The 27,767-nt window shown below is 41.3% G+C and overlaps 1 protein-coding gene across 1 annotated transcript; it reads right to left on the bottom strand.

Annotated features, from left to right (window-relative positions):
- On the bottom strand, positions 1-27,767 carry ube2n (ubiquitin conjugating enzyme E2 N). The gene is made up of 4 exons (XM_033039418.1): positions 27,593-27,767; positions 3,087-3,333; positions 2,829-2,969; positions 1-1,081 (listed from the first exon to the last, which is right to left on the bottom strand). Exons 1-4 carry the CDS (start codon positions 27,629-27,631, stop codon positions 1,032-1,034), a joined length of 477 nt encoding a protein of 158 aa, XP_032895309.1. The 5' UTR covers positions 27,632-27,767; the 3' UTR covers positions 1-1,031.

Below are 27,767 nucleotides of genomic sequence, written 5' to 3'. Positions count from 1 at the left end.
AACTTTCTAAAACCCAATTTTTATTTCTCACATTGTGAATTTCCTTTTTAATATGTAACAGAGTCAAAATAGACAACATATTTACATGCTCTGACAGATCACAGGTCCAAAACAAATGGTCAAATTCACAGGAAGAAATTATACGAACCCTCCATTAATAAAGGCTAATCAGCTCGAAAGAAGGTTACACGCGCAGTTTCAATGTTACAAAATCGCTGTCTTGGAGCACTTCTTAAATGGTCTATTCATCGTGTTTGCATGCAAGATCTGAACATGATACTAGAGGCATTGAAATGAAAAAAGAAAACACACCGCATCTTTTTAAAGGTATTTCCATTAATGAACAGAAAACAAATGACTAAAAATTGATTTTGTTTTCTTTAAATTGTATTGTTCTCAGCAGAAAGATTAACACAGTACAACAGCCAGCCAGAACAAAAAAAGTTTACTAAATCAAAGTCTTACAGAAGTCTTTTCTTCCCCAAAACCACACCACCCCTTTCCTGTCCCTCCCTTATTCCCTACCCAGACAAGCTATACAAAGTCACAAGCTTTTCAGGATCTATATTTGTGTCACAATAATGATGCATTTTCCTTTCTCCTTACTGACTGGATGAACTATATCAGCTATAATGCTTAATCTACTGCACCTAAAAAAAAGCTAGTCTTGGCAAAGGGCATGATCTACTGTGTACGTTAGCTGCTTTCAAAAATGCTTTCAGCATCACAAAAATAAAAAAACTTACAATAAAGCAGCTAATTAAGCCTATTTTCATTCACAATGCTAAGAAAAAATGTTGTTGAGGTGCACCACTGCTTTCAAATTAACTAAGGAGGAATAGAAAAAGCAAAGTAGTATAGACTCTGCTCATGCTATAATAGTGAATCTGAACATGACAAATAGTCTCTAATATGCATTTAAACACCAAGAATTTTATTTGTCTGGGTTTATTTTGCAGTTGTCTAAGACAGTTCTTTGAATACAAGGAAAGATCTTGGCAGAGTTACAAGAACTGTAAGGTGCATCAACTTCATCTCGATTTGCTGTTCCCACTGGCATATAGCCTAGTCCATGTTCTGGCTGCAAGATAAAAATATATTTTGTTTAAAGCAGAAAATACTTGCAGTTGACATCAGTTTACACATTACTGTCTCTCTCCAGTTGCACATAACAACAAAAATAATTAAATCTCATTATTTCCAACTGTGTTTTCGACACAACAGCCAGTTTTCAGTCCACCATAACACACTCCCTCCAATATCTTGGCCTCAAAGCTGTGCACAGGCCTCTTATATGGCACTTTGACAAATGCCTTTTGGAAACCCAAATGCATTATATTTGCAGATTCTCCTGTCAATTTTCCCTGCCACATTCTCAAATTCAAGCAAGTTTTTCAAGCTTTATTTGTTTTTATAAAATCATGCTGACTAGGTTTAATGATCAGCTTTCTTAAAGGATTGGTTATTTCCTCTTTGATTATTGGCATGTTACTAGTTATTAATCAATATTAACTGGCCTATGGTTTCCCATCTTCTGTGTTGCTACATTTTGGAATAATGGAGTCACATTAGCTGTTTTCCAATCTTCTGCTTTGCAGAATTTAGTAAGTTTTAAAACAAATTCAAACAAGATGTGTTAAAAACCTTCACACCATTATGACTGTCCCCATTTAAGTTGAAGACAGTGGGTTTTGCTCCAGTGGTTTTCACCCTCACGCTGTATCTGGAATTGTACCATTCAGTGGTCACTGTATCTTTCACCAGAAGATTTCTTATTAATCCTTCATTACGCATGACAAAATATAAAGTGGCACATTCCGTGCAGGTCCCGTGACATTCTGCACTAAACAGCAATCCATGGCACATTCCTCAATTCTTCTACAAAACCCTTGCCACGATGCTTCATCCAATTTAGAGACTTAAAATCTCCCATGACAATTGTAGTTCATAGGTGCTCAAGTTATTCTCCACCGTATCGAAGGATTCCCTTGTGGGCTGATAGATTATACCCAATCTTCTTTTTGTTGCCATTCCACCCAAATTGATTCTACCTCTATCAGCACTCGACACCACTAGATCAACAATGCTTGCCTGCCTCCTTTCCCTTCTACATAGAAACATAGAAAATAGCTGCAGGAGGAGGCCATTTGGCCCTTCGAGCCATTCATTGTGATCATGGCCGATCATCAGTAAGAAAGCCTACCTTCCCCCATATCCCTTTATTCAGTTAGCCCCTAGAGCTCTATCTAACTCTCTATTAAATTAATCCAGTGAATTGGCCTCTACTGCCTTCTGTGGCAGAGAATTCCACAAATTCACAACTCTCTGGGTGAAAAGGTTTTCTCTCATCTCAGTATTAAATGGCCTCCCCTTTATTCTTAGATTGTGGCCCCTCCCCTATTATTTTGGATAAAGGTACAATCTGGAATATTGATCACCCACAGTCTATCTGCAAACAGTCTCCATAATGACTATTAGATTGCAGGTACTATAGCAATGTTTAAGAAACATTTAGACAGGTACATGGATAGGACAAGTTTCGAGGGATATGAGCCAAATGAGGGGGGTGAGACGCGTTGATGGGACATGTTGGTCGGTGTGGCCAAGTTGGGCCGAAGGGCCTGTTTCTAAGCTGTATGACTCTAGATCATATTCCTTTGTTACAATCTGTACAGTCAACTCATTATCACTTTGAAATGTTACATGCATTCAAATAGATTCTAGACGTCAAACAAATTTCAGATGACGCACTACAGAATAGGTCCCCCCATTAGTTTTCTAATTTCTACATTTTCCCCATGCAGTAAAACATCAAATCAATCAAGTACCTGTCTCTATGGCTTGGGCTTCATTGCTTTTCCATTGTTCAGCTACATCATTTGCTAATGGATCATCTGGATTTGGTGCACTTAACAATGCCTGGATTGAAAGCAGTACTGTACGGATCTGCAAAGCTGGAGACCATTTATCTACGGCATCAAAACATTACAAGACATTAGATGAGAGCTCTCATTACAGAAACTGCATTAAAGATGTTTTTAATATGGAACGTTAAATAAAACTGAAAAATTGAAAGCAATGATTACCTTTCAGAATATCTAAACAGATTCTGCCCAGTTTGTCTACATTTGGGTGATATATTTTGGTCATGAAGCGAACTTTTGGGGCTGCCATTGGATATTCTTCTGGAAGAAATAGTTCAAGTTTAAAAGTTCCACCCTCAAATGGGGAGTCTTGTGGGCCAGCTATAACAACATGGAAGTAGCGTGCATTGAATTCATCTGCTTCTGCCTTTATACCAGGCACTGGCTCTGCATGTAAACGTTGGGTCTCCTGAAAATGATTAAAAGGACAACTGTTAGTAAAGCATCCAAATAACACTTTCACAACTGAACTACCCAAATTAAATTACCCATAGAAATTCCCAAATTAAACCCAAAGTTTTGAATTACACAATTCTGTTTACTGAAAGAGCAAATTGTTCATGGAATTAATTACTGATTCAGTGCATGCTTCAAACTCATCCAAAATAAAAAGCATTATTTGCACTGTAAAAATCCTATTCAAACTGACTTCAGTGCTGGTCTGTGGGATTTCTACTGTCGAATACCATTTCTTGGGCAAGATGTTGAACCATGGTTCCACGGCCTTTGGGTGATCCAATTACATTATTTTGGTGAACAGCTTCTGTGGGGATTTTTTCCCCATCTTGTGGCTGTGCATAAATTGATTTCCACATTGCATGTCAATGTGGTGTATTGTAATATTCAAGAGAGAACTGGATAAATATATGATAGGAATAAAAAAATTGTAAAGTTGGTAGGTAGAACTGCAAAGCAGTGCTGCTAGAGAACCAGCATGGACATAATGGGCCAAACAGCCTCCTTGCGCACTATAACCATTCTGTAAAATGGCAGCTAAATTTTAAAACTCGTGTTTTATGTCATAAAAGCATTTAAAATATTCTTCCTTATCTGAGCGAACAAAAAATTGTCGTCAGCAGTTATAAACCATAAAAGTTCAATACAAAACATGCCTGCACAATATAAGAAGTTTATACATCAGTTTAGCAATTGTAACAAACATCTACATTCAGCAATAGCAGAGTCGTGAAAACTGAGCATTGTTTTACAGAAATAATGCTGAACATCCCTTATTGGCAAGTTCACACATTTTGGAGAAGTTAATAGGAAAGAAACAGTTAAGCATAAATGCTTTACATCATCATTTATATTTTCTATACATATTACAAGGTCGTTTTATCTATTCTATCCTTATGATTTAATCTCTTCAACTCTGGGTAAATCTGTACTGTACCCTCTTAGAACAGTATCTTCAAGATGTAGTGTCATGAACAGCCGGCAGTAGTTGTGCACGTAAAAGTCCAGATACACTACATCCATTTTACGTGTCACATCCTCAAAAAATTCCAGATTAGTCAAGCAGGATTTCCCCTTCATAAATCCATGCTGACTTGGAATAATCCTTTTACTGCTATCCAAATGCGCCATTATTACTTATTTAACAATTGACTCCAGCATCTTCCCCACCACCGATGTCAGGCTAACTGGTCTATGATTCCCCATTTTCTCTCTCGCTCCTCTCTTGAAAAGTGGGATAACATTAGCTCCCAGCAGTTCCTTTACCTTGAGTTACCTAGAGTGTATGAAATTTATCCTCCAATCCACAGGAACTGATCCTGAACCTCTAGAGCATTGGAAAATGATCACCAATGCATCCACGATTTCTAGAGCCACCTCCTTGAGACCATCAGGCCCTGGGGACTTATCAGCCTTCAGTCCCATCTGTCTACCCAATACTATTTCTCACCTAATGCAAATTTATTTCAGTTGCCGTCTCCCTAGATCCTCTGTCCTCTAGTACATCTGGGAGATTGGTTCTGTCTTCACTATGGAAGACACAAACAAAGTACCTGTTCAACTCTTCTGCCATTTCCTTGTTCCCCTTATTAATTTCACATGTTGCTACCTTCAAGAGACCCACATTTGTCTTTACTAATCTTTTTCTCTTAACATACGTAAAGAAGCTTTTACTATTCTTTTTTATATTCTTGGCCAGCTTACCCTCGTACTTCATCTTTTCACCCCGTATTGCCCTTTTTGTTATCTTCTGTTGTCCTTTGAAAGTTTCCCAATCCTCTAGCTTCCCACTACTCTTTGCTATGTTATACACCTTTTCTTTTAGTTTTATTCCATCCCTAACTTCCCTTGTCAGCCACAGTTGCCTCTTACTCCCCTTAAAATCTTTCTTCCTCTTTGGAATGAAATGATCCTGCATCTTCTGGATTATGCCCAGAAATTCTTGCCATTGCTGTTCCGCCACCATTCCTGGTAGAATCCTTTTCCAGTCGACCTTGGCCAGCTCCTCTCTCATGCCTTCATAGTCCCCTTTGTTCAACTGAAACATTGACACTTCTGATTTAACCTTCCCCCTCTCAAATTGCAGATTAAAATGTATCATATTATGGTCACTACCTCCCAGCAGTCTGTATGTAATTTATCCCACATACACAAGTCTCAAACCACATGTACATCTTTGTGACATGGATAAAACTACATACTTTAGATCTTTTCACTCCAAATGGTCCCAACAGTCATATTGAACCAGCCAACACAATGCTGGTGGTCACATTTCAAAGCTGTTGTTTTAAGGCTTAGTGAGGAAATCTTCAGGAGAGCAAGCGTTTTTTCAACATACACACAGTATGAAACAGGAGACTCTGTGCATACAAACACCTTAAGCACATGAAATGTTGCATGTTTTGTGAAGAAAGCATGCATTCATTCTACTTGCCTTAAATGCTGTTTTAGGTTAATTCCATCTGTTCAAAAGTTAGTTTACACAATCCAAAGCAAAAACAGACAATTTTTTCAAATATGTACATTCCATCTCTTTAATTACATTTTTCATTGAGAAATTATTGATAAGTTTTTGGTAAATACTGAAAAGGAGAAATAAAAACGCTTATGGCACGATAAATCAAATCCAGTTTGATTTAAAAAACTGAAGTTTTGAAATAGTACTCAAACTGGATCTTGGGCCATTCTCTGGCACTTGCACTTATTTACCTCCATCCCAACCATCTGTGCCTGGTTACATCTGCCATTAAACCGTATCTTTAATAGGCAGTTTTACCTGAATACACCCGACCAAGTATTACAATGATAAATTCATTCAATAATTTAATAGCTTGAACACTTAATGGACTCTATAATGTGTTGTGTCCATTTTCTTTCTTTATTTAATTTTAACCTTTTTCTATGGTTTGTATGTAAATTTATTATTTAATTTATGTAAAGCACTTTGGTGTCAATGCAAGTTGACTTAAAATGTGCTATATAAATAAAGCTATTATTATTATTATTAAGGTTGGAAGGTATATCCAAGTGTCAAACATAGATAAGTTGGGCCGAAGGGCCTGTTTCACTGCTGTATGGACTATTTAAACCAGATGTCTGGCTAAGTCAGAGTATGGCCTGGATAGTTGTCACGCTTTCCTGACCCTTTTTATGGGTAAGACTTGTCTCCAAGTGATAAGGTTAACAAGAATTGATGGCTTGGCAATGCAAAGTGACACCAGAGCATAAACAGAAGTGAAGACTTTTGTAGGTCAGCACAAAGTGCAGATGAATACCCAGACTTAAAAATCGCAGCACTTTTTGCAAACTTGACACCTGCAAGTTTTTAAAATAGGTTTAGGAATAATTCAGAGGTTTGAAGAAATAGAATCGTAAAAATTCAGACATGATTTAAAAACAAGGATAGCAGTAGGTTTTAATTCAGCGAACATACCGAGCAGAGAAGATATTTACAACTCAGCAATATTCCCACACAAATCAAAGATAGCCTTTCCTACTTTTGGCTAAAATATGAGCATGTTTGCATTTAAGTCCCACAGTGGCACAAAAAAACAAGAAACACAACAACAATCCTTGTGCCCCATAAGAATACGACATAAGAATTTCATTGTTCCATTGCCGGTATGAATGACAATTAAACATTCTTGACTTTAGATGTAGATCGGAGCAGAAAAGATTGTAAATTTAACATTCAATGATGTGATAGGTTTTCTGAAATAGGTAGCAATATTGTGTGGAAGATTAACTGTGCGTTTCCAGCACAAGTAATATTGCCAGGTTCCTCTTGTTTTGTGTTACAGTGGGATCTTAATTCAAATACAGAATTCTGCCCTTTTACAATCAGCTAAAAGTTAGAAAACTTCTGGCTGATGGGAGGACTTTACAGTTTAGATGACCAACACTGCCTTCAGATTCACATGCTGAACTTGAATACTATCGTCAGCCACATGATGCCCTTAGTCCGTAGAGAAAACCTATTATAAAGGATGGGGTTTCAGGATATATTGCTATTAAGAATTAAGTTTTGGGGTACTTGGAAGCACATAATAAAATAGGCCATGGTCAGCATGGTTTTCTTAAGGTAAGATCTTGCCTGACAAATCTGTTGTGGAGTTTTTTTTTGAGGAGTTAACATGCAGGATAGTGGATGGTGTTTCCTTGGAATCTTAGAAGGCCTTTGATAAGGTGCCACATGAGAGGCTGCTAAACAAGATAGGAGCCCATAGTATTAGAAGCAGGGTACTGGCATAGATAGAAGAAGCGGCACGGTGGCGTAGCGGTAGAGCTACTGCCTTACAGCGGCAGAGACCCGGGTTCGATCCTGAATACAGGTGCTGTCTGTATAGAGTTTATAGGTTATCCCCGTGACCTGCATGGGTTTTCCCTGAGATCTTCGTTCCTCCCATACTCCAAAGACGTACAGGTTTGCAGGTTAATTGGCTTGGTGTAAATGGAAAATCGTCACAAGAGCGTGTGTGTGTGGTAGTGTTAATGTGCTGGGATCGCTGGTCGTTGGACCGAAGGGCCTGTTTCCGCGCTGTATCTGTAAACTAAACTAATTGGCTGAAGGCTACAAAAGGACTTGGGACAGATTGTGAGAGTGAGTAGATTAGGCAAATTAAATATAGGATAGCAAACTATATGGTTATGCACTTTGGTAGCAGCAATAAAGGAAACTACTATCTAAATATAAATTCAGAGAGCAGAGGTGCAAAGGTACTGGGGAGTGCTGGTGCAGGAATCAGAAAAGGTAAATTTGCAGGTTGAGTTAGTGGTAAGGAGGAACCTAGAATCGATTGCCACAAACGGCTGTGGAGGCCAGGTCGTTGGGTATTTTTAAAGCAGAGACTGATAGATTCTTGATTAGCAAGGGTGTCAAAGGTTACGGGAAGAAGTGAGGAGAATGGGGTTGAGGGATAAAATAGAGATAAAATGAATGGCCTAATTTTGGGGAGAGATGGGGGAGGGGGGAGAGAGAGGGGGAGAGGAGGGGGGAGAGAGGAGAGGAGGGGGGGAGAGAGGAGAGAGGGGGAGGAGGAGAGAGGGGGGGAGGAGAGGGAGGGGGAGGAGTAGGTCCTGGGGCAGGGAATGGGAGTGAGGAAAGGAGAATGAGTGAAATGGGTTGTTGAGTGGGGTGGTAGAGGGAGATTTGGGGTGGGGGGGGGGGGGGGGTGGGTGTTCGCAGATGCCAACGTTGCAGCTCAGTTGAAACTGAAATTTTGTACTGGGACTGGTACTTGGTATTTGATTTTCATGGATTAAATCATGCCTACCTAAATTGTTCAGAAACTCATCAAGAGTTGGATACCAAGAGGTGCTGCAAAATAGAGAAAAATGAATACCGGGGCAGGTATACAAGGTAGTTAAGGTGGCATAATTGAAACTCCCCCTAGCCAAGGCACACACCAGTTAGGAGCCAATGCAAAACTCTTGATGGCAGTTACCCATGGTTAGAATCTTGCTTGTGGTTCCAACTGCCAAGGGACTTCGATTGTGCTAGTCATAGAGGAGAAAGTCAGCTGCTGTGTATAGAACCGAGGGGCCTAGGTAGAGCCCATTTCGCCTAATAGAAATCAAGAAACCCAGGTCTTAGCTAGCAGAAGGAATCAAGGAAATTAAGAGATTTTTGCAAAACAAGTGTGGTGAAGGATGCAAATGAAGAGCCATTTGTACCAGACTTTGAACAAAGATGAACATGGGATCAAAATAGATTGAACTAATAGACAGCACAGATACAATTGTCAAATGGGTCCTTTTACAATTCTGAGACAATGATTAGAAGGGGAGTGAAGCAAGGTTATGGAGTTTGTGAGGCAGCACAGATAACTTTGGTCTTCACATAGGAAACTGCAGCTCACCCAGAATCTGAACTTGAATAAACAAACTGGTAACTGAAACAATGGGAAGGCAAGTTAGGTGTCATTGTATGTAGCTGCTAAAATCATGGCCAGGTTGAGCAAAGTGCACCTTGCAGATGGTAAAGGGACAATAAACGTCAGAAATTCAAAATTAAAATACAAAGCATGTGATAAATGCCCAGGTACGGCAGCATATCTGTGGACAAGAACATTTAATATTTCATGAGCTTTCATCAAAATGAAAAATGTTATAGGTTTAAATTGCAGAGAAGATGTGGAGAATAAACCTAGAGGAGCAGAACTGAGAAAAGCTAATGGCACAAAGCAAAACATTATAAAGATGTGCCCAGAAGTGCTAGCAGAATATTATTAAATCCAAATTCAAAGTCACATTTTTCATTGCATGAAATAACCATATATGAAGATCAAAGGTAAAGAAAACGTTAAAAAATGAAAATAGGTATATAACTTACCCAAGAGTCACTCAATTGAGCAAATAAACCTACATATAAAACGTAAACAAAATGAAATTACTTGCCTCACTCATTCTATACATTATTGAGGACAAGGCAAACCCTAATTGTATGCATTTTACTTTTTATAGTAATAAACAGCAAGTTACAAACAGGAACCAAACATGAAACAGCCAACATCTTTTACAATCCTGTACATGAAGGCTATATTACACCCAGCCCTAAAGCATAACTGACCCATCAGGACTAGAGAATAACCTAAATTGGAGCTTAGCTGGCCACAACAATGAGAAGCCTAAAGTTATCCTTCCAACTCCGAACACAAAACTATGACTACACTCCTATTCCAAATTCACATAAATACATAGAGTCTTTGGGGAAAATGGTAAGGCAGAGCAATATGATCTCTGCAGTCTATTACCGGATTAAAAGAAACAGTAAACTGTTACACGGGATAAAATTATATTCAGTAGAAAATCAGGTTATTAGACCCAATTATCCCAAAATAATGTTTATGGCACCTCCTCCCTTTTTAACTACTTTTCACCATCAGTATACAAAGACAAGGAAAATAGATTATTTTAAAGCAGCTGCTTCGTCAAATAAGTTCCAAATTCCAATAATTCCAGGTAAAATGTCTCTCGTTTCTATGTTAGAAATATTAGTACCGTATTTCCCGGCAATGAAGTCGCACCTGCGTCGAAGAAGAACCCCCATTTTGAGTTGCTAAATTTTGAAAAAAGGCTGGTGGGACATAGAATTTCTCATGCTCAAAATAATAAATAAATAAATAGAGTGACAATTCAATTTGTCCAAGGCTTCCAGATCTCCTCCATTCTGAATGACTGGGGGGTGGAGGGTGACGGCAGGTGGAGAGAAGGTTGGAAGAATCAGTTGTTATCTTATTGAATGACACTAGTTCAAGGGACAAATTGGGGGGAGAGCTCCTTTCACAGCGTGTGGGGAGTCTGGCCCGGGTCAGCACAGGCAGGAGCGTTGAGAAGGAGGGGGGTCGGGGATCATGCCAGCAACTCACTCACCGCTGCCACGGCGCTCCGGGCGCGGAGCCACTGCATTGTGGCCGAGGAGGGAAATAGCCCTGGTGGCTGCGAGCAGCCGTCGTTCCTTAAATTCCGACTGTCGCCGGGAGCAGGACATGGCCTTACTTGCTGCGCTGGGTGACACTGTATGGCATTCACTGCCCGGTCCGTGTCTTTCAATGTAGACCAGACAGTGAGGGGACCAGCTCAAGGGCAAAGATAATAGAACGGAGCGGGTAATGGATAACAGGATAGCGGGCGTTGGAGCTTACTCCTGTGTCAGCGCGATTAACCTCTGTAATGTTTGAGACCACGTAAGGCCCTGTTGTGACTAGCACAAGCAGAAGGAAAACACGTCCGACATCTTGTAAGTATGATTTATTCTGCCCCACCCACGGACACTTCTCCAAGGTCACCTGCTCTCGATCACGAGGCACAGCCCTTTATATTAAAGGGGCACTGGCATTTACATATACATACAGCGCTTGCTCTGGAACACAAACCCGGTGTGGACCTGTCCTTTGTGCTAGTCACAACAGGGCCTTACGTGGTCTCAAACATTACAACCTCAATTGGTCCCTTGATCGCACTCACGCTGTGAAAGGAACTCCCCCCCAGCCGCACTGTCCTTTTACTTCCCACTTCACAGCCGCTTCCCATCAGCTGCCAGCCATGAGGGATAGACTTGGTTATCCCTCAGTACAGCAACATTGTTCTTGATGTTGCTGTACTGAGGGATAGCCAAGTCTATCTTTCTTGGCTAACAACCTAACCTTCGGCCTCCAAGACGCAGGTAAATTTTCGTGCCTTATTTTTGGGTAAAAAATAGCGTCTTCATTGCCGGGAAATACGGTAGCTATTGCTTTGGACCTACAGACCCGAATTCTCCTTTAAATGGAAAACATTGTCCAATGTGCCAACCCACACAAAATTATGATTCACTGCAAATCCACCCTTTTTAAAGGAGCCCTGACACGATCATACAGAAGCCAAAAAGGACCGTTTCAAACGGAGACACGAGTGTATGTAGATGCTAGAATAAGTAGCAAAAAAACTCAGTATGTCAAGTAGCATTGTGAAAGCAAAGGGAATGGTTGACAATTCAAGTTAAGATCCTGCATCAGGAAGCAGAACAGAGGATGCGATATGCAAAGGGTGAAAGAGTCTAGTAGACAATAGGAAGACTACACAAAGGAGTTGAAGGGCAGGTGAACCTAACTCATCCATGCCAACCAAAATATCTACCCGAGACTAAAGAAGGGTCCGGACCAGAAACGTCATCTATCCATGTTCTCCAGAGATGCTGCCTGACTCGCTGACTGTCCAGGTGCGACAAAGGTTCACCTGTATCTCCTCCAACCTCATCTACTGCATCCGCTGCTCTAGATGTCAGCTGATTTACATCGGGGAGACTAAGCGGAGGTTGGGTGATCATTTCGCCGAACACCTCCGCTCAGTCCGCAATAACCTACCTGAACTCCCGGTGGCTCAGTACTTCAACTCCCCCTCCCATTCCCAATCCGACCTCTCTGTCCTGGGTCTCCTCCATTGCCAGAGTGAGCAACAACGGAAATTGGAGGAACAGCACCTCATATTCCGCCTGGGATGCTTGCGTCCGGATGGCATGAACGTTGAATTCTCCCAGTTTTGCTAGCCCTTGCTGTCTCCTCCCCTTCCTTAACCCTCGAGCTGTCTCCTCCCATTCCCCCGCCCTCGGGCTCCTCCTCCTCCCTTTTTCCTTCCTTCTCCCCCCCACCCCCCATCAGTCTGAAGAAGGGTTTCGGCCCGAAACGTCGCCTATTTCCTTCGCTCCATAGATGCTGCTGCACCCGCTGAGTTTCTCCAGCATTTTTGTGTACCTTCGCTGAGTTATTCCACCGCTTTGTCTCTTTTTTGTAAATCTACATCTACAGTTCTTTGTTTCTCTACCTATCTGAGCTAGTTCGATTTGCTTGTGTTTGCCCCATATCCCTATAAACCTTTATCGAAGTACTGGTTTAAGCATTTTAAAAAACTGCTATTATTGTAACGCCTCTTTGACGTCCTCTGACCACCACCCTCTGGGTTTACCCTCATGTCCCTTTTAAATCTTTCCACTCTCACCTTAAAGTAGGCCTTCCAGTTTTAGACCCTCTTAACTTGGCAACAAGACTGACCATCCACCTTATTTACACCCCCTATGATTTTATATATCTCTAACAGGCCACTCCTCAATCCCCTAAGCTCCAGTGAAAACAGCCCAGCCTACCCAGTCTCTACAGTACCCAGTAACATTGTGAATCTTCTTCTCTGCACCCTTTCCTTCCTTGAGCTAGATGAGCAAAACTGCACACAGGGCTTCAAGTTTGCAACATGTGTAGGTGTAACACAATATCCCAACTCTTGTAATCAAAGCCCTGACTGATGAAGGGTGGCATGCCAAACAATCTTTACCACCTCCAGGCTCAAATTTCATCATGCATGATGAATAGGTATTGAGAACCAATCCTTTGCAAGAAAATAAGAGGGTGTTTTATAATCTTAGCAGCTAACCTTTGCTCCTATTTTCTTTCTTTACATTCAGTAATCTGCTTCTTAATTCAAAACCCCCAATCTACCATGATTTTACTACATAGACTTCTAAAATCTCAAATAAATGTACTCTATAACCCTATTTCTTCTATTAGTTCAAGATTCCAAATTATCTATTATACCCATCTTCACTTCAAAATACTTGCCATCTGGATATTCATTACTCACTTTTGCAAAAAAAGATTCTAGCACTATTCACACTATTACAAATAATAGTTCAACGGTTTTAGTCTACTTATAGAAAAATAGCTGTCCAACAGCTGGTCACAATGGAACTTTGGCCAGTGCATAAGAGGTTCACCTGTATATTTTCCTCTGGAAAACCAAGAACCATTTTATCTGTGACTATGCAATTCAAATTCCTTCTATATTCATTTCCTGTCATATGCTCTCGCTAATTCTCCAGGCTCAACTCCTGGTTGACAGTCTTTACTGGATACCCACCTAGTCCAATGAATCTGCATCCTGCAAACTACAGCTTTCTTTTTCACTATCACATTTCATGTAAAGGTATCTGCAAAAGGTTTAATCATGGCTTCTACATTTAAACCTAAATCATTGATATATTCCATAAAAAAAGCATAGAACAAATTTCCGTTCAGAAATCCACAGCGTACAATTCTCCAGTCATTTTCTGATGGAGAATCCAAGTCCAACTCTTCTTTGGTAGTTTGCTATGTGGGACCCTGAGACATCTTGCTCATACATTGGATCAATGGAACTAGCCTCTAAATGCAGACAACTACTGTACAAATCTGTGCCAGATGTCCCTGATACACTGAAAATACCATTATTTAATGCCTATTTGTAGCTGCCAGTAAAGCAAGTAGTACAGCAAGTTATATCACTTGAGAGTCACCTACACAAATAAGAGTCTGCAGTCAAAGACATACCAAGGAGTGTGTAAGAAAGAGCTGCAGATGCTGGTTTAAATCGAAGGTAGACACAAAATGCTGGAGTAACTGAGCGGGTGAGGCATCTCTAGAGAAAAGGAATGGGCGAAGTTTCGGGTCGAGACCCTTCTTCAGACTGATGTCAGAGGAGGGGACAGGAGAACTGGGAAGTAAGTAAGTAAGTTTATTGGCCAAGTATTCACATACAAGGAATTTGCCTTGGTGCTCCGCCTACAAGTAACAATATGACATACAGTGACAGTTTTGAATGACTCAGAAAACACTAAACATTAATAATAATAATAATAATAATAATAATAATAATAATAATAATAAAACACCATTGATCAAGCATATGAACCAACAAAATACCAGGTCAGAGGGAGGCTACAGATTTTTGGCTGTTGAGTAGAGCAACTACTCGTGGATAAAAAACTGTTTTTATGTCCGGCTGTGGCAGCTTTGACAGTCCGGAGTCGCCTTCCAGAGGGAAGTGATTCAAAGAGTTTGTGGCCAGGGTGAGAGGGGTCAGAGATGATCTTGCCCGCTCGCTTCCTGGCCCTTGCAGTGTACAGTTCATCAATGGAGGAAAGGTTGCAGCCAATAACCTGTTCTGCTGATCGGACGGTTCGCTGCAGCCTCCAGGTGTCGTGCTTGGTGGCTGAGCCAAACCAGACCATGATGGAGAAGGTGAGAACAGGTGGCTGTGTAGAATTGGACCATCATTGCCTGTGGCAGATTGTGCTTCCTCAGCTGCCGTAGGAAGTACATCCTCTATTGTGCTTTTTTGACTGTGGAGTCGATGGTAGCTCCCCACTTAAGGTCCTTGGAGATGATGGTTCCCAGGAACTTAAAAGGCTCCACAGATGTGACTGTGGTGTTGTTGATGGTGAGTGGGGTGAGTTCTCCTAAAGTCTACAATCAATTCCACTGTCTTAAGAGCATTGAGCTCCAAGTTGTTGTGATGGCACCAGGATGGCAGCTGACACTTCCTGTCTGTAGGCAGATTCCTCCCCATCCTGGATCAGTCCAATCAGGGTTGTGCCGTCCGCAAACTTGAGAAGCTTGACAGATGTGTCTATGGAGGTGCAGTCGTTGGTGTAGTGAGAGTAGAGGAGAGAGTACGCAGCCTTGCTCCTATGCTGAGTGTTTGCGGGTCCGAGATGTGCTTTCCCAGCCTCACGTGCTGCTTCCTGTCTGTCAGGAAGCTGGTGATCCACTGACAGAGGGGGTTCAACTCAGAAAGTTTGGAGTGTAGTAGCTCTGGCACAATGGTGTTGAAGGCAGAGCTAAAATCAACAAACAGGATCCTCGCATAGGTTCCCTGGCGGTCTAGGTGCTGTAGGATGAAGTGCTAGCCCAGGTTGACTGCATCATACACAGATCTACTGGCCCGATATGCAAACTGCATAGGGGAAGAGTCGGGGTTGCTGCAGAGTGAGCGGAGGGCTGTACGTTCAGGGGTGGGGGGGTTAGAGTGAGTAAGGGGAGAGGAAAATTTGAGGCGGTTGATGTCCCGCTTCCCCTTCCCAGTTCTCCCACTAGTCTTACTGTCTCCGCCTACATTTTATATTTGACCCGCCCCTTCCCTGACATCAGTCTGAAGAAAGGTCTCGACCCGAAATGTCCGCCATTCCTTTTCTCCAGAGATGCTGCTTCACCTGCTAAGTTACTCCAACATTTTGTGTCTATCTTCGACATACCAAGGAGGACAGATTTGAAACAAAGTGAACCAGGTTATTGCTTTGAACAATAATACAATAGTTTTTCAGTCTTAATGTTACTATCATTAATTTTTAATTTTCAGAATTCAATAACTGAATTTTAACTATCAGTGGTAGGCTCTTTCATTAATAGAGTGTAATTTTATAAGGGCTTCTGTTCCATGTAAATGACCACTACATTATCATTACTATTAATTTACAATAGCCGCCAAATGTTCCCAATAATTTGCCACAACTATTAATATGGCTTAACATTTGTGAAGTACACACGCAACCTCTGGGCGATGGATGAAAAAGCATTTGAAAATTAAAGACCTGGCACAATATTACCCCTTTGTGTAAACTGCTCGTTATGTGCGCTCTCCATCCCCACCAAGGTTATTTTCTGTTCCTATATCATGATTGATGATTCTTTGTGATGAGTGAGAATGGATTCCAACAGCAAACGTCAACGTGCCTTTCTTTTCCAACTTGTTGGGACGTTTACTGATATCGTAAGTTCATTGCATATTCCTATATATTTTTAATATACATTATAATATTGTGTTTGTGCATATTCCTTACAATTCTCATTCGCTATTTTGTGATTTATATTATACTCCTTGCTGGACATTGAACCCTTTGCCTTTTCTTTTTAAAATCAATGGATTTTGCCCCTAAATTGCTGCCAGTTTCACCAGGTTGGCTCCTCCAACCCATTACTGCCTTAACCGCTTATATTAACTTATTTTCAGATTGATAGGTGGGATTCCTTTTGGTCTCTTCCTTTGCTTGCATCAATACATTTTTCTTCCAAGTGAAAAATAATTCAATTTTAAAATCTGAACTTAAATTGAGCAGAGTGTGGTAAGCATGCTGACATTGCACTTCAATTGTTATTTGTAACCCCGTTTGAGATTTATAATTCCATTCTTATCCTGTTTTTGTAATGTATTTTATCATCTCAGGTATCTCGAAAAGGCTTTGCAGAACGAGTTCAATTTAAGCGTTGCAAGTTGTTCTGCTGTGGAAACCCTTAACTTACAGGGATAAACTCAGCTGTGTTGCACATAGCAACATTTGAAAGAATAACAAACTCCATTCTAGGTGTGTGCTCATTGTTAACCTCCAGAAAATGTCTCAACAGGAATGATCGTAGTTATTGTTGGTTATTAAAATGCACTTTACAGTTCACTTTGAGATTAAGTCAGTCAGATTTCTCAGGTTCAGACTAATAAACACATTTTCAACAAAAATATTATAAACCAGTCAGACCAATTCTTTATTGTAAAATTATCAATCCTTGGTGGGGCAGAGTTATTTCTTGCTGGCACAATATCTTTCAGATAAATTATTGCCACAAGCCCCTTCCAGGCCATTCACCATCTGACAGTGGACAATTGAGGATGATGAAATAGTTTTAACCAATTTCCAAATTCTCATAATAGGATTTGAAATAATATTTTCCAGATTATTACCTTGGGTTGGCTGGCCTAGCAACATAAATCATAAAGTTAAGGTGGAACAGAAAATTGTACAAGGGCAAGGAATTCCACACCTAATCATTCAATATTAAACTTTTACATTTGTATAGCACTTTTAATTATACAAGAATTTGGCTGATAAATCCCTTTTGTTGTATAAGCAATAGCTCTAGTACATATGATTCGCCTTGCAGTGAGCAGGGCAAGCAAGATGGGAAGGTCACTGGCTTTATTTATGATACCGCCGCAGAAGGGTCAGTCACGCAGCCTTTCCCCATACAAACAGGATTGAAGCCACCACTAGGTCAGCTCATTGAACTCAAGAACTCTTGGAAAAGTGGGGAAAATCACTGCAGGTGCATTAATGGTGTCTTTCCACAGATGCCACAGACCAATACGTAATATTTGCTTCATGAAAGAGTTTGGCAAATGCATAAAAGCTGAGTGGCAATACATGTTATACCTAAGCAGTGAATTTCTGCAAGTAGCAGGTTACATAATCTGGCACAATCATTGTGATTCATGCTTTATTCCAATTCCTTAACTTTTATTTTTAATTATTTTACATCCAATGTGTTTACTGGTTACCAGTTTATCCCTACTGCCAATTTTGTAACCTACCTCTCCTTCCTAAATGCATTGTATCCTGCAATATTTAACAATCATTTTTTTTCATATTTCAGCCTAAGCAGATGCCCTCCCGAATTATGACAATTTCATCCATATCACTTTCAAACAATATCGTTGTTAATGATAATTTTGCTATGTTATCCAACCTGACCATTTAGGTTGTCCTTATTCCTTCTTTATAGTTCATCATTTGATATTTTCCTCAATCCTTTAGTAATACCACTTTCCTGCTATTTCTATTAGGTTTATTTGTTTTTTGTACGAGGCATAGAGAATAGTAATTAATAACCAGTCAATATGCAAATAAAATAGGACCAGGTAAACATCAATGAGATATTTAAGCACTGACAACAAAAGTGTCATCAACCTGAAATATTAACTCTATCATGGTTGGTACAGACACAATGAGCCAAAGAACCTGTTCTCATACTGTACTGTTCTATATTTTGTGATCTTATCAAAATATACATGATTCCAAGAGGACTGGGCAAGGTAGATGCTGTGAGGATGTTTTCCCTCGCTGGGAAATTGGAATTAGGAGCATTGTTTTTGGTTAAAGTAATGCTTCCCTAAGACCAAAATGAAGAATGATTTCCACTGAAGCGGTGAACCTCTTTCCCCAAAATGTATTTGTAACCCTGAATTAAAATTTGTCATTGTCTTTTGGATATTACAGGTTATAAGCAGAAAAGTAGAGTTGAGGCTATATAAAACATAATACTAGGACATGCTTGAGAACCTGAGCATCTTACGCAAACTCATATTTTTTATTTTATATTCTGAAAAGTTTAATTACTTAAGGTCCATGTTCCTTAATTAGGTTAATTTAACTTGATGTTAAATTAAAGTAGCTGATTAAAATGATATATTAATGATTAGCATTTAATTAAATTGTTCCCCTCTATTTTGTACTGATTTAGCATTTCAATTAATTGCAGTTCACATAAGCAATTAACACGGCGCAAATTAATTCTTCGAAAATGATCTTAACTCCTTGAAAAGACACACATCTTGGCCCTTCAAAGAATTGGACAAATCTAGACCAAATCTCCAAACCAGAAAAAACATTCAGCCAGCAACATGCAACTTGTTTCAGTTTACATAGAACCGTAAAATAATGGAATCTAGCTCACAACATCCTTGCACTTTGATCGGACTTTGTGATGCATGACACCACCTTCTCCCACCCTACCTCTTGCAAGCGCATCAATCTTTCCTCTCAATTTCTCCATCTATGCCACATCTGCTCCCACGACGAGCAGTGTTCAGGCTGCATGCTGCTGTGTCAGGTGACTGATGCAAATCCCACGATCGATTGCTGAAGAGACTGCCTCCGAGGGCTGATAATGGGTAGACAGAACAGGTGGTGCAGCCAATCAGCATTGGAATGAGAGTTCAGGGAATCACCCTTGTCAGTATAGCAAGTGCTTCTTTGCTGCATTGCAGAAACGTGTGGATTGATCATGTGGAACCTACAATATTTCAGATCTTCCTGTTGGATGTGATGCAAGCTGCTATTGTCCCATCTGTCGGCATGCAACCTGCAGCTCTCCACCTCTCCAGCTCCGAGATTTATCTGCAGCAAGAAGCTCAATGGTGGTCATTGATTTTTGTTTTGCCATAGATAAATCTCTGGGCTGGAACAATTTTTTATCATGGTGAAATCTCCAGAATGAAATTAACTGTGTCCCAAACAACGATAGGGAAACAATGCAGATTCCAACACATCCAATAGAAGGCAATGAGAGGCCAAAGGATCCTGGCATATTGTCACCATACAGAGCAGCTGCTGCCAGTCCCCAGGAATGACAAACACTCATCATGCACTCAATCTCTCCACGTCAAGCCGTATAGGTATTTATTGTAGGTTTCATTCTAAACTCTTGGAGCAGTAGCTGCTGGGCAGTGATTCCCAGCACAGCACCACTTTAGCAATACGCATCTCTATATTTCATGATATAATTTGTACTCAGGATACATTCCCAAGGACGAGCGTCAATTACGTACTGAGCAATGTAACAGTGCATTGAACATTGTTTGAAATATATTTTAGGCTGCTAAGAGTAGAAAGGAAATTGCTACGGCTCAGACTACATTTTTTTAATCCTCCCAGGCCATAGAAAGGGTGCTAGGGAATTGCAGGACTGCCAATGTCGTACCATTATTTCAAGGCAAGATAAACCCAGTAATAGACACAAAATGCGGGAGTAGCTCAGCAGGGACAGGCAGCATCTTTGGAGAGAAGGAATGGGTGACGTTTCAGGTCGAAACCCTTCTTCAGATCAGTCAGGGAAAAGGGTCCCCGGACTAGTCTGAAGAAAGGTCTCGACCCGAAACGTCTCTCTCCAGAGATGCTGCCTGTCCCGCTGAGTTACTCCAGCATTTTGTGTCGTCTTGTCATATTACCGAGTTTGCTAATGACAATAAACCAAGGGTACAGAGGATGGAGTAACTTCAGAGGTATAGACAAACTAAAGGGCAAGAACATGAAAGATGGAATAAAGCGCAAGGTCACGCACTTCAGTGCACAAACAGAAAAATATGGTATTTTCTTTTATGGAGAGATTGGCCTTGTTCATGTTAAAAGGGATCTAGATGTGCATGTAGAGGTCAAATTCAAAGTCAACATAAAGATTCAAAAGCAATTAGAAAGGCAAGTGCTTATTAACCTTTAATACAAGAGGGTTTATATACAGCAGGAAGTACCATAGACAGGATGCACTGCAGCAACTCGCCAAGTCTCCTTAAACAGCACCTTCCAAACCCAAGACCTCTACCAGCTCGAAGGACAAGGGCAGCAAAACCATAGGAACACCACCACCTGGAAGTTGCTCTGAGCCACACACCACCCAGACTTGGAAATATACTGCCATTCTTTCACCACCCCTGGGTAAAATATCCTGCAACTCTCTCAACCGCACTATGCTGAAACACACCTCAAGGACTGCAGAAGTTCAAGAAAGGAGCTCGCCATCATCTTTATTAACAACAATTAGGGACGGGTAATTAAATTCAGACTCAGCTGTGAAGCTGACATTCCTTGAATTAATTATATAATAACTTCATTGTAAAGGGCCTTGGTAAAAATCACACCAGAGTGGGTAAAAAATCTTGTCTCCTTACCCAAGAAATATATTCGCCAAAGGAGTGCAGTGAAGATTCACAAGTCTGCTTCCAGGGACAGCAGGTTTGCCATATGAAGAATACAGGCCTAGTTTACCCAAGAGTTCAAGAAAATTAGGAACATACATAATTCCTCCAGAGCTTAACAGGCTAGATCCATTGTGGATGTTTCCGCTGGATGTGGACCATAAAACCAGAGGCGACCGTCTCAGACTAAGGGACAGGGTGCTCAAAACCAAGATGAATAATCAACCCAGAAGGCAGCGAGGCTTTGGAATTTTCCAACCTGGAAGTTTTCCTTTGCTTCATTCTCAGGATAGATTTTAAAAAATTGCTGGACAACAAGGGAATCAATTGATATGGAAATTGTGCTAGAAATTGCACTAACTTAAATGATCAGCCATGAACTCAAATGGCAGAGCAGGTATGCAGTGCCTACTCCAATTTGCAATGTTAATCTGCTTTTGAAAGGATACAGATTAATCAAGGGCAGCCAGCATAGATTTGTTATTGGAAGGTCACTTTTGACAAGCTCAACCTGAGTTCTTGTGCAGGTTACAAGGATTGATGAGGACAGTGCATTGGTGCAATCTACATGGATTTCAGCAACATTAAAAAAAACTGTTGGAGTAAAACAGCAGGAGAAAAATGGATAGTTGATGTGTTAGGTCGAGCCTCTTCATCTACACTGAAAGATTTGAGGAAAAGTAATGAGGTGAGAGGGAGCAGCGGGCCAACAGATAGCAAGTAATAGATACGTGAGAATTTGATCAACAGATACTAATCAGGTGGAAGAGGGAAGGGTGGACAAAGCGACAGAAGCTGAGAGGTGATAAGTGGAGAACAAAAGGCCACAGATTCTGGAATCTGATGGATAAGGAAGGCGTAGAGTGGAACCAAATAGGAAGGGTTATGGCAGATGAGAGGAGCAGGAGGGGAGGAGCGAGTCAGTTTTGAGCATTTGGAGCTGGTGGAAATGAAACAGGGTTAGAGAGCCTGGGGGCATTGTGGGAAGAAGTGGGTGTATGAAAGGAGCTGTTCGATGGGAGGGCGGCATGGTGGTGCAGTGGTAAAGTTGCTGCCTTACAGCGCTTCCAGCACCGCAGACCTAGGTTCGATCCCGACTACGGGTGCTGTCTGTACGGAGTTCGTACGCTCTCGCTGTGACCACGTGGCTTTTCTCCGATATCTTCGATTTCCTCCCACACTCCAAAAACGTACACGTATGTAGGTTAATTGGCTTGGTAAATGTAAAAAATGTACCTAGTGTGTGTAGGATAATGTTAATATGCGGGGATCATCACTGGTTGGTGCGGATTCGATGGGCCGACGCGCTCTATCTCTAAATTAAACTGAAATGGGCAGAAGGGATGTGGGTTAGCTGAAATTGTAGAAGTCAAACGTTCACGCCATTGGATTGTAGATTACAATCACCCATCACCCACATCTTGCTCCCACTGGAACCCCCTTTCCCCCACCCTACTCCTCACACCTCGCATCATTCTAACTCCTCCAGTGGTCCCCCCAACAGTTACAACTCAATGCTCTGACTGATGATGGCAAGTGCACCAAATGCCACCTTCCCCACCCTATCTACCACTTTCAGGCTATTTGCACCTCTCGGTCTGTCTGTTTTACAACATTCTCTAGACCATTGCCATTTACTGTGTCGGTCCTCCCTTGGGTTAACTTACCAAAGTGCAACATTTGACATTTGTCCAAGTTAAATTGCATTTGCCAAGCCTTGGCCCACTTTCCCAGTTGATTTAGATTGTATTGTAATCTGAGATAACCTCCTTCAATATCAAATATGCCATCAATTTTGGTGTCATCCACAAAAAAAAAAATAACCATGCCAAATATATTTACATCCAGATTGTTACAGATATGGCAAACAAATAATCCTTGTGGCACATCACTGGTCACCGGCCTTCAATCTGAAAAACAGCCTTCCACTACCACCAAGCTAATTTTGTATCTGATCGGCTACCCCAAGGGTTCCCAACCTGGGGTAAATTCATCCCCAGGAGGTAAATTTGTTGATTATGGAACTTAAAATAATAATGTTAATAACAGTATTTTAAAATATCCCCATTGACGGTTGCTTTATTATGGTAGAAATGTAAACTCAAATTACTGAACAACAGGGTGGGGGTAAATTTACTTTCGAAAAGTTGCCAGGGGTAAACGGGACGTAAAAGGTTGGGAACCCCTGGGCTACCCCATGTGATTTAACTTTCCAGACTAGCCCACCATACTGGTTTGACAAAGGTCTTGCTAAACTCCACATAGATTGTCCTCGTCAATCTTTTTGGTCACCTTTTCTAGAAACTCAAACAAATTTGTTGCATATAATTTCTCATCTCAAAGCCATGCTGATTGTGCCTCATGAGTTCTTGCCTTTGCAAACACAGCAGGATCCTGTTTTTCCAAACACCCTCCAGTAACTTTTCCATCATTGATGTTTGGCTCACTGGTCCTTAGTTCCTTAGCTTTGCAGCCCTTCTTAAATGAATAAAATGAATACAAGAACAGAGAAGATATGCCAGAACAGCATACAAACCAATTTTAGACACAGGTTGAATACTACACACAACTCAGATTGTCATATTACAGGAAGGTTGTTTTAGTGCTGGGCTAAACAGCTCTGTCATGTAAATGTTGCATAATTCTCTAGCAATAGGATTATTATCAGAAGACGTGTCAAAGAAAGCAGCCAGGATACACGGACAAGGTTGGCATTTCGCGAATTACGCCTTATGTTTAACATGCCTTTCCCTGCTGGAATACGTTTTTTTTGGAAGCATTAACATGTGGGTGTGGCTACTGCACAAAATAGATGAGGGAAATAGCACAGAAATCTTTCAACTGTATAGGTGAAGATGGGCTTAGGTAAGAAGACAAACAAAAAACGAAACAGCTGAAAGATGAACTTCCTGACCCAAAACGTCACCTATCCATGCTTTCCAGAGATGCTGCCTGACCCTCTGAGTTATTCCAGTATTTTGTGTCTTTCCTTACCAAACCAGCTTCTGCAGTTCCTTGTTTCTACAAAAAAGCTGTAGTCAGAGAAGCCCATTTGTGCATAGCAGATTCTCAGTAACAAAAATAACTTGATGCATTTAATCAGCACATTAGATTTGGGTTTCATTCCTTCACTGAAACGATAAACTGCACTCTTCAATTACATCTTGTGGATACTCTAACTCGGGTAATAAAATTTACCAGGAAACCTTCACAAATAACTAATCGCCAATCAAGAGATGCTAATCTCTAAAATTATATGTAGCAGGGTAAACTCATCTTCAATCCTTTGAAAGAGTGGTGTTCCGTTCAGGATATACTGGTAAAATATATGATATTGTCATCTAGATACTGACACCTGATAATACTCATGTTTCTTAGCAACTAGAACAGGACAAGCTACTTAAGATGAAGTATAACCAAAGAATTACCATCTGACATTCAATCAGCTCAACAGGATTTTAACTATTTAGTCACTTTAATAAAAATACAAGGTTCAGATTTGCCACCTTTAGTGTATTTCCCAGTACTAATATAGTAATACCTTCTGATACAATCATGAAGGGCCTAGTTTCAAAGGAGACTCCTTGATTCAAACTGCCTACTAAACTGGGGAAGGGGGGGACAGGAAGAGTGACGTTTGTGAAAACTAAGTAGGAAGTTCACAGTAGGCTATTTCAAAACATCTAACAAAACGCATTAAACATTAACTTTCAGTCAATACAGGTGCATTGCTGTCATCAAACCTCATCTGCCTTTTCTATTTTTAAAATAACTTCTGCAATCTTCAGTTCTTCAGTACAACTCAATTCCTGTTGTGTGTTCCAAACATTTGAACAGAAGTCAAAATTCATTGTAAGCAGAAAACTGCATCAATTACAACATTAAAAAAGCAGGGCTTTTTTTAAATTATACAGTAATTGATCAGGATTGCATAACCTGAAACAGGAAGCAATTTTCAAAAGAAAGTTGGATAAATATTTGTAAGCAACGTTGGTGAAAACGACATGGCATGACATGACAAATGACAATAATGACTAAGTGGACAACTCTTCAAAATATCATACAGGGAAGCAAAGGCCCAAATAATGTCCTGCAGCTAGTGAACTTTGGTTTGTCTCCTTCTCCAAATATTACTCATTACATCTCAAATCTGTACTATTCTATCAATTTTCCCTGTTTCAATGTCATCTTAATCCAACCATCCTGCTGTTGTGATGCTGATCTGTACTTCACAATTCGATGGTTATTCTTGGCAGGTAGACAAAAATGCTGGAGAAACTCAGCGGGTGAGGCAGCATCTATGGAGCGAAGGAATAGGTGACGTTTCAGGTCAAGACCTTTCTTCAGACTGGTGTGGGGGTGGGGGAAAGGATGAAAGGAAGAGGCAGAGACAGTGGGCTGTGGGAGCCACTGTCTCCGCCACTTCCTTTCTTCTTCCGCCCCCCACCCCCACACCAGTCTGAAGAAAGGTCTTGACCTGAAACGTCACCTATTCCTTCGCTCCATAGATGCTGCCTCATCCGCTGAGTTTCTCCAGCATTTTTGTCTAGCTCAAATTTTTCCAGCATCTGCAGTTCTTTCTTAAACATTATTCTTGGCAGGCTGGTTTATCTAGGTTTTCTGATTAGTGTATTTGATGTTATTTAACACGCTCATATTGATCCAAGGTTATCAACTTTGAAAGATTAAAGGAAACAAATTTTATTTTTCATGTGATGCGTTTTTAAAAACTATTTCACAATCAGATTGAACACTAATCACCTCCACCATTCCATGCACAGGCTTTCAAATTTCTGTACTTATCAGAATCAGTTAAAATCTCAGCTGAAAAGGAACACTCACTCGTGCTCCATCCTTGCAGACAACATAAATGGAAGCAATAAAGCAGGCAATCAATAAGATCACGTCTGACATTTTTCCTCAGCACCACTTCCTTGCACAATCCTATATCTCAAAAAATCACTGGTTTTAACACATCTAAGCCTCATTCCCATCTTGTCTGGTAAATCCCAGAGATTCACTGTTCCCTGGGAAAATATATTTTTCTCATTGATTCTAAATGGCTAACCCTCTCTTAAGGCCGAGATCACACCCAGAGAGCATCCATCCAGTCACGTCTAAGAATTTTGTATGTCATAGTGAGATCACCCCGTTCTATGAATAAAATTACATTAAAATGCTGACTGCAGATGGGCCTTTCCAACGTACAATAGTCGATGTAAGGGAAGGTACTTTCAAAGATCTCTGCATGGAATAAACTGTCATGTTAATACTTGGTAGCCTGTCAGTTTGGATTTCCCCCAAATCTCTGAAATATAATGCTACAGCTCACACGGGATTAATGTTATGTTGATTTTGAATTGATCAGAAACTGAAATCGCGGAATACAAAAATCAGCTGCTTGTTTATTATTTACAGCTTTTCACTAATAGTCAAATTTTCCTCTTGTGCAACATCATGATCATCCTCAACAATTATTTCCAGTATCGCTGTCATATGAACCCACGTCTCGAAACTAGATTTGCGACCGGGCAAATAAACCAGGAAACAAATAAACTCGCGTCAAAAACAAGCAAATAAGACTGGACTTGTTGTTTCTAGAAGCTTCCTGAGCAGTAAAACTATGTAGTAGCAGCCAGTAACTGTTAAATGTCACTCAATCTAACTTTGAAGCGGCAGCTACGCCCCTGGAATCCACGCCCCTGGTTATTAAATACTTCGCCACGACGGACCCCCATAAGCTGGAGGCCGCCGCCGCCATCGGCCTTCACTCGGTTGAGGAGTTGGACGGCAAACGGAGGCGGGCGCTAGCCGCACCTCATGAGTTCCCCGGGCCCTTCGGCCCCTTCACCGCGGCTAGCCCCGGCAGTGACGTCAGCGACGGCGGACTGCTGCGGGCCTCGGCCGTTAGCGCCCATTTAAACGCGGCGCGCTCCGCCCGAGCCGCTCCCTCAGTCCGCCTCCCCTCAGTGCTTGGTAGGACCCCCCACATCTCAACCCCAACCGGCACCGAGCTCTCTCTCCCCCCCCCCCGGGTTTGTTAGTCGACGCCCGGGCCGTTCGACCTCTCCCCACCCCTGCCTCCCCCATCCCCTCTCCGCCGGCCTCCTTCCCTCGGCACACCTCAATGAAGCGGCGGCGATCCTTCGCCAGGCCTTTTCGGGCCCTTCTCCTCCATCGAGCCGACGGTCGGCTACCGAACGTCCTCCCCCCCCCCCCCCCAACAACCCCAACGCCCTGCACGGCCCTGCGCCATCTTGACGCCATGAGGCTTTTTTCTCTTCTCGGGCTTCGCTCGCTGAAGGGGGAAGTGGTTGCGCCAGAGGAGAAGAAACGCTGACGGAATTATTAATAACAGGTATTTTCCTTTTAATATTTAAAAAAACAAACACGTTTTCCGGACCACGTACCTTGGTGATTCGTCTTGGTAGTCCGCTCGCCATTGCCATTCTCGTCGTCGCCGTGCACCAACTCTCCGGCCTCTGCTTGTCTTCCCGGGGAAGTGCGAGAGCAGCGGCGGCGGCTTAGTTCTCTGCTCCCTCCCTCCCTTTCCCCCCCCCACGTCCGCATGCGCCACTGCCGCGC

This window comes from Amblyraja radiata, chromosome 21 (genome assembly GCF_010909765.2).
Source record: "Amblyraja radiata isolate CabotCenter1 chromosome 21, sAmbRad1.1.pri, whole genome shotgun sequence".
In the NCBI taxonomy this organism is placed as follows: Eukaryota; Metazoa; Chordata; class Chondrichthyes; order Rajiformes; family Rajidae; genus Amblyraja; species Amblyraja radiata.
Note: the sequence above shows the minus strand (reverse complement) of the source record. Positions and strands in the feature narration are given on the sequence as shown.

What these genes read in the sequence shown, in the direction of transcription:
- ube2n (XM_033039418.1), bottom strand. Translation starts at nt 27,631, where the DNA reads ATGGCAATGGCGAGCGGACTACCAAGACGAATCACCAAG. An exon ending in TACCAAGACGAATCACCAAG is followed by an intron (nt 3,334 to 27,592) that starts GTACGTGGTCCG and finishes AATCATTTTCAG; the next exon opens with GAGACCCAACGTTTACATGC. An exon ending in AGCCCAAGCCATAGAGACAG is followed by an intron (nt 1,082 to 2,828) that starts GTACTTGATTGA and finishes TTTATCTTGCAG; the next exon opens with CCAGAACATGGACTAGGCTA.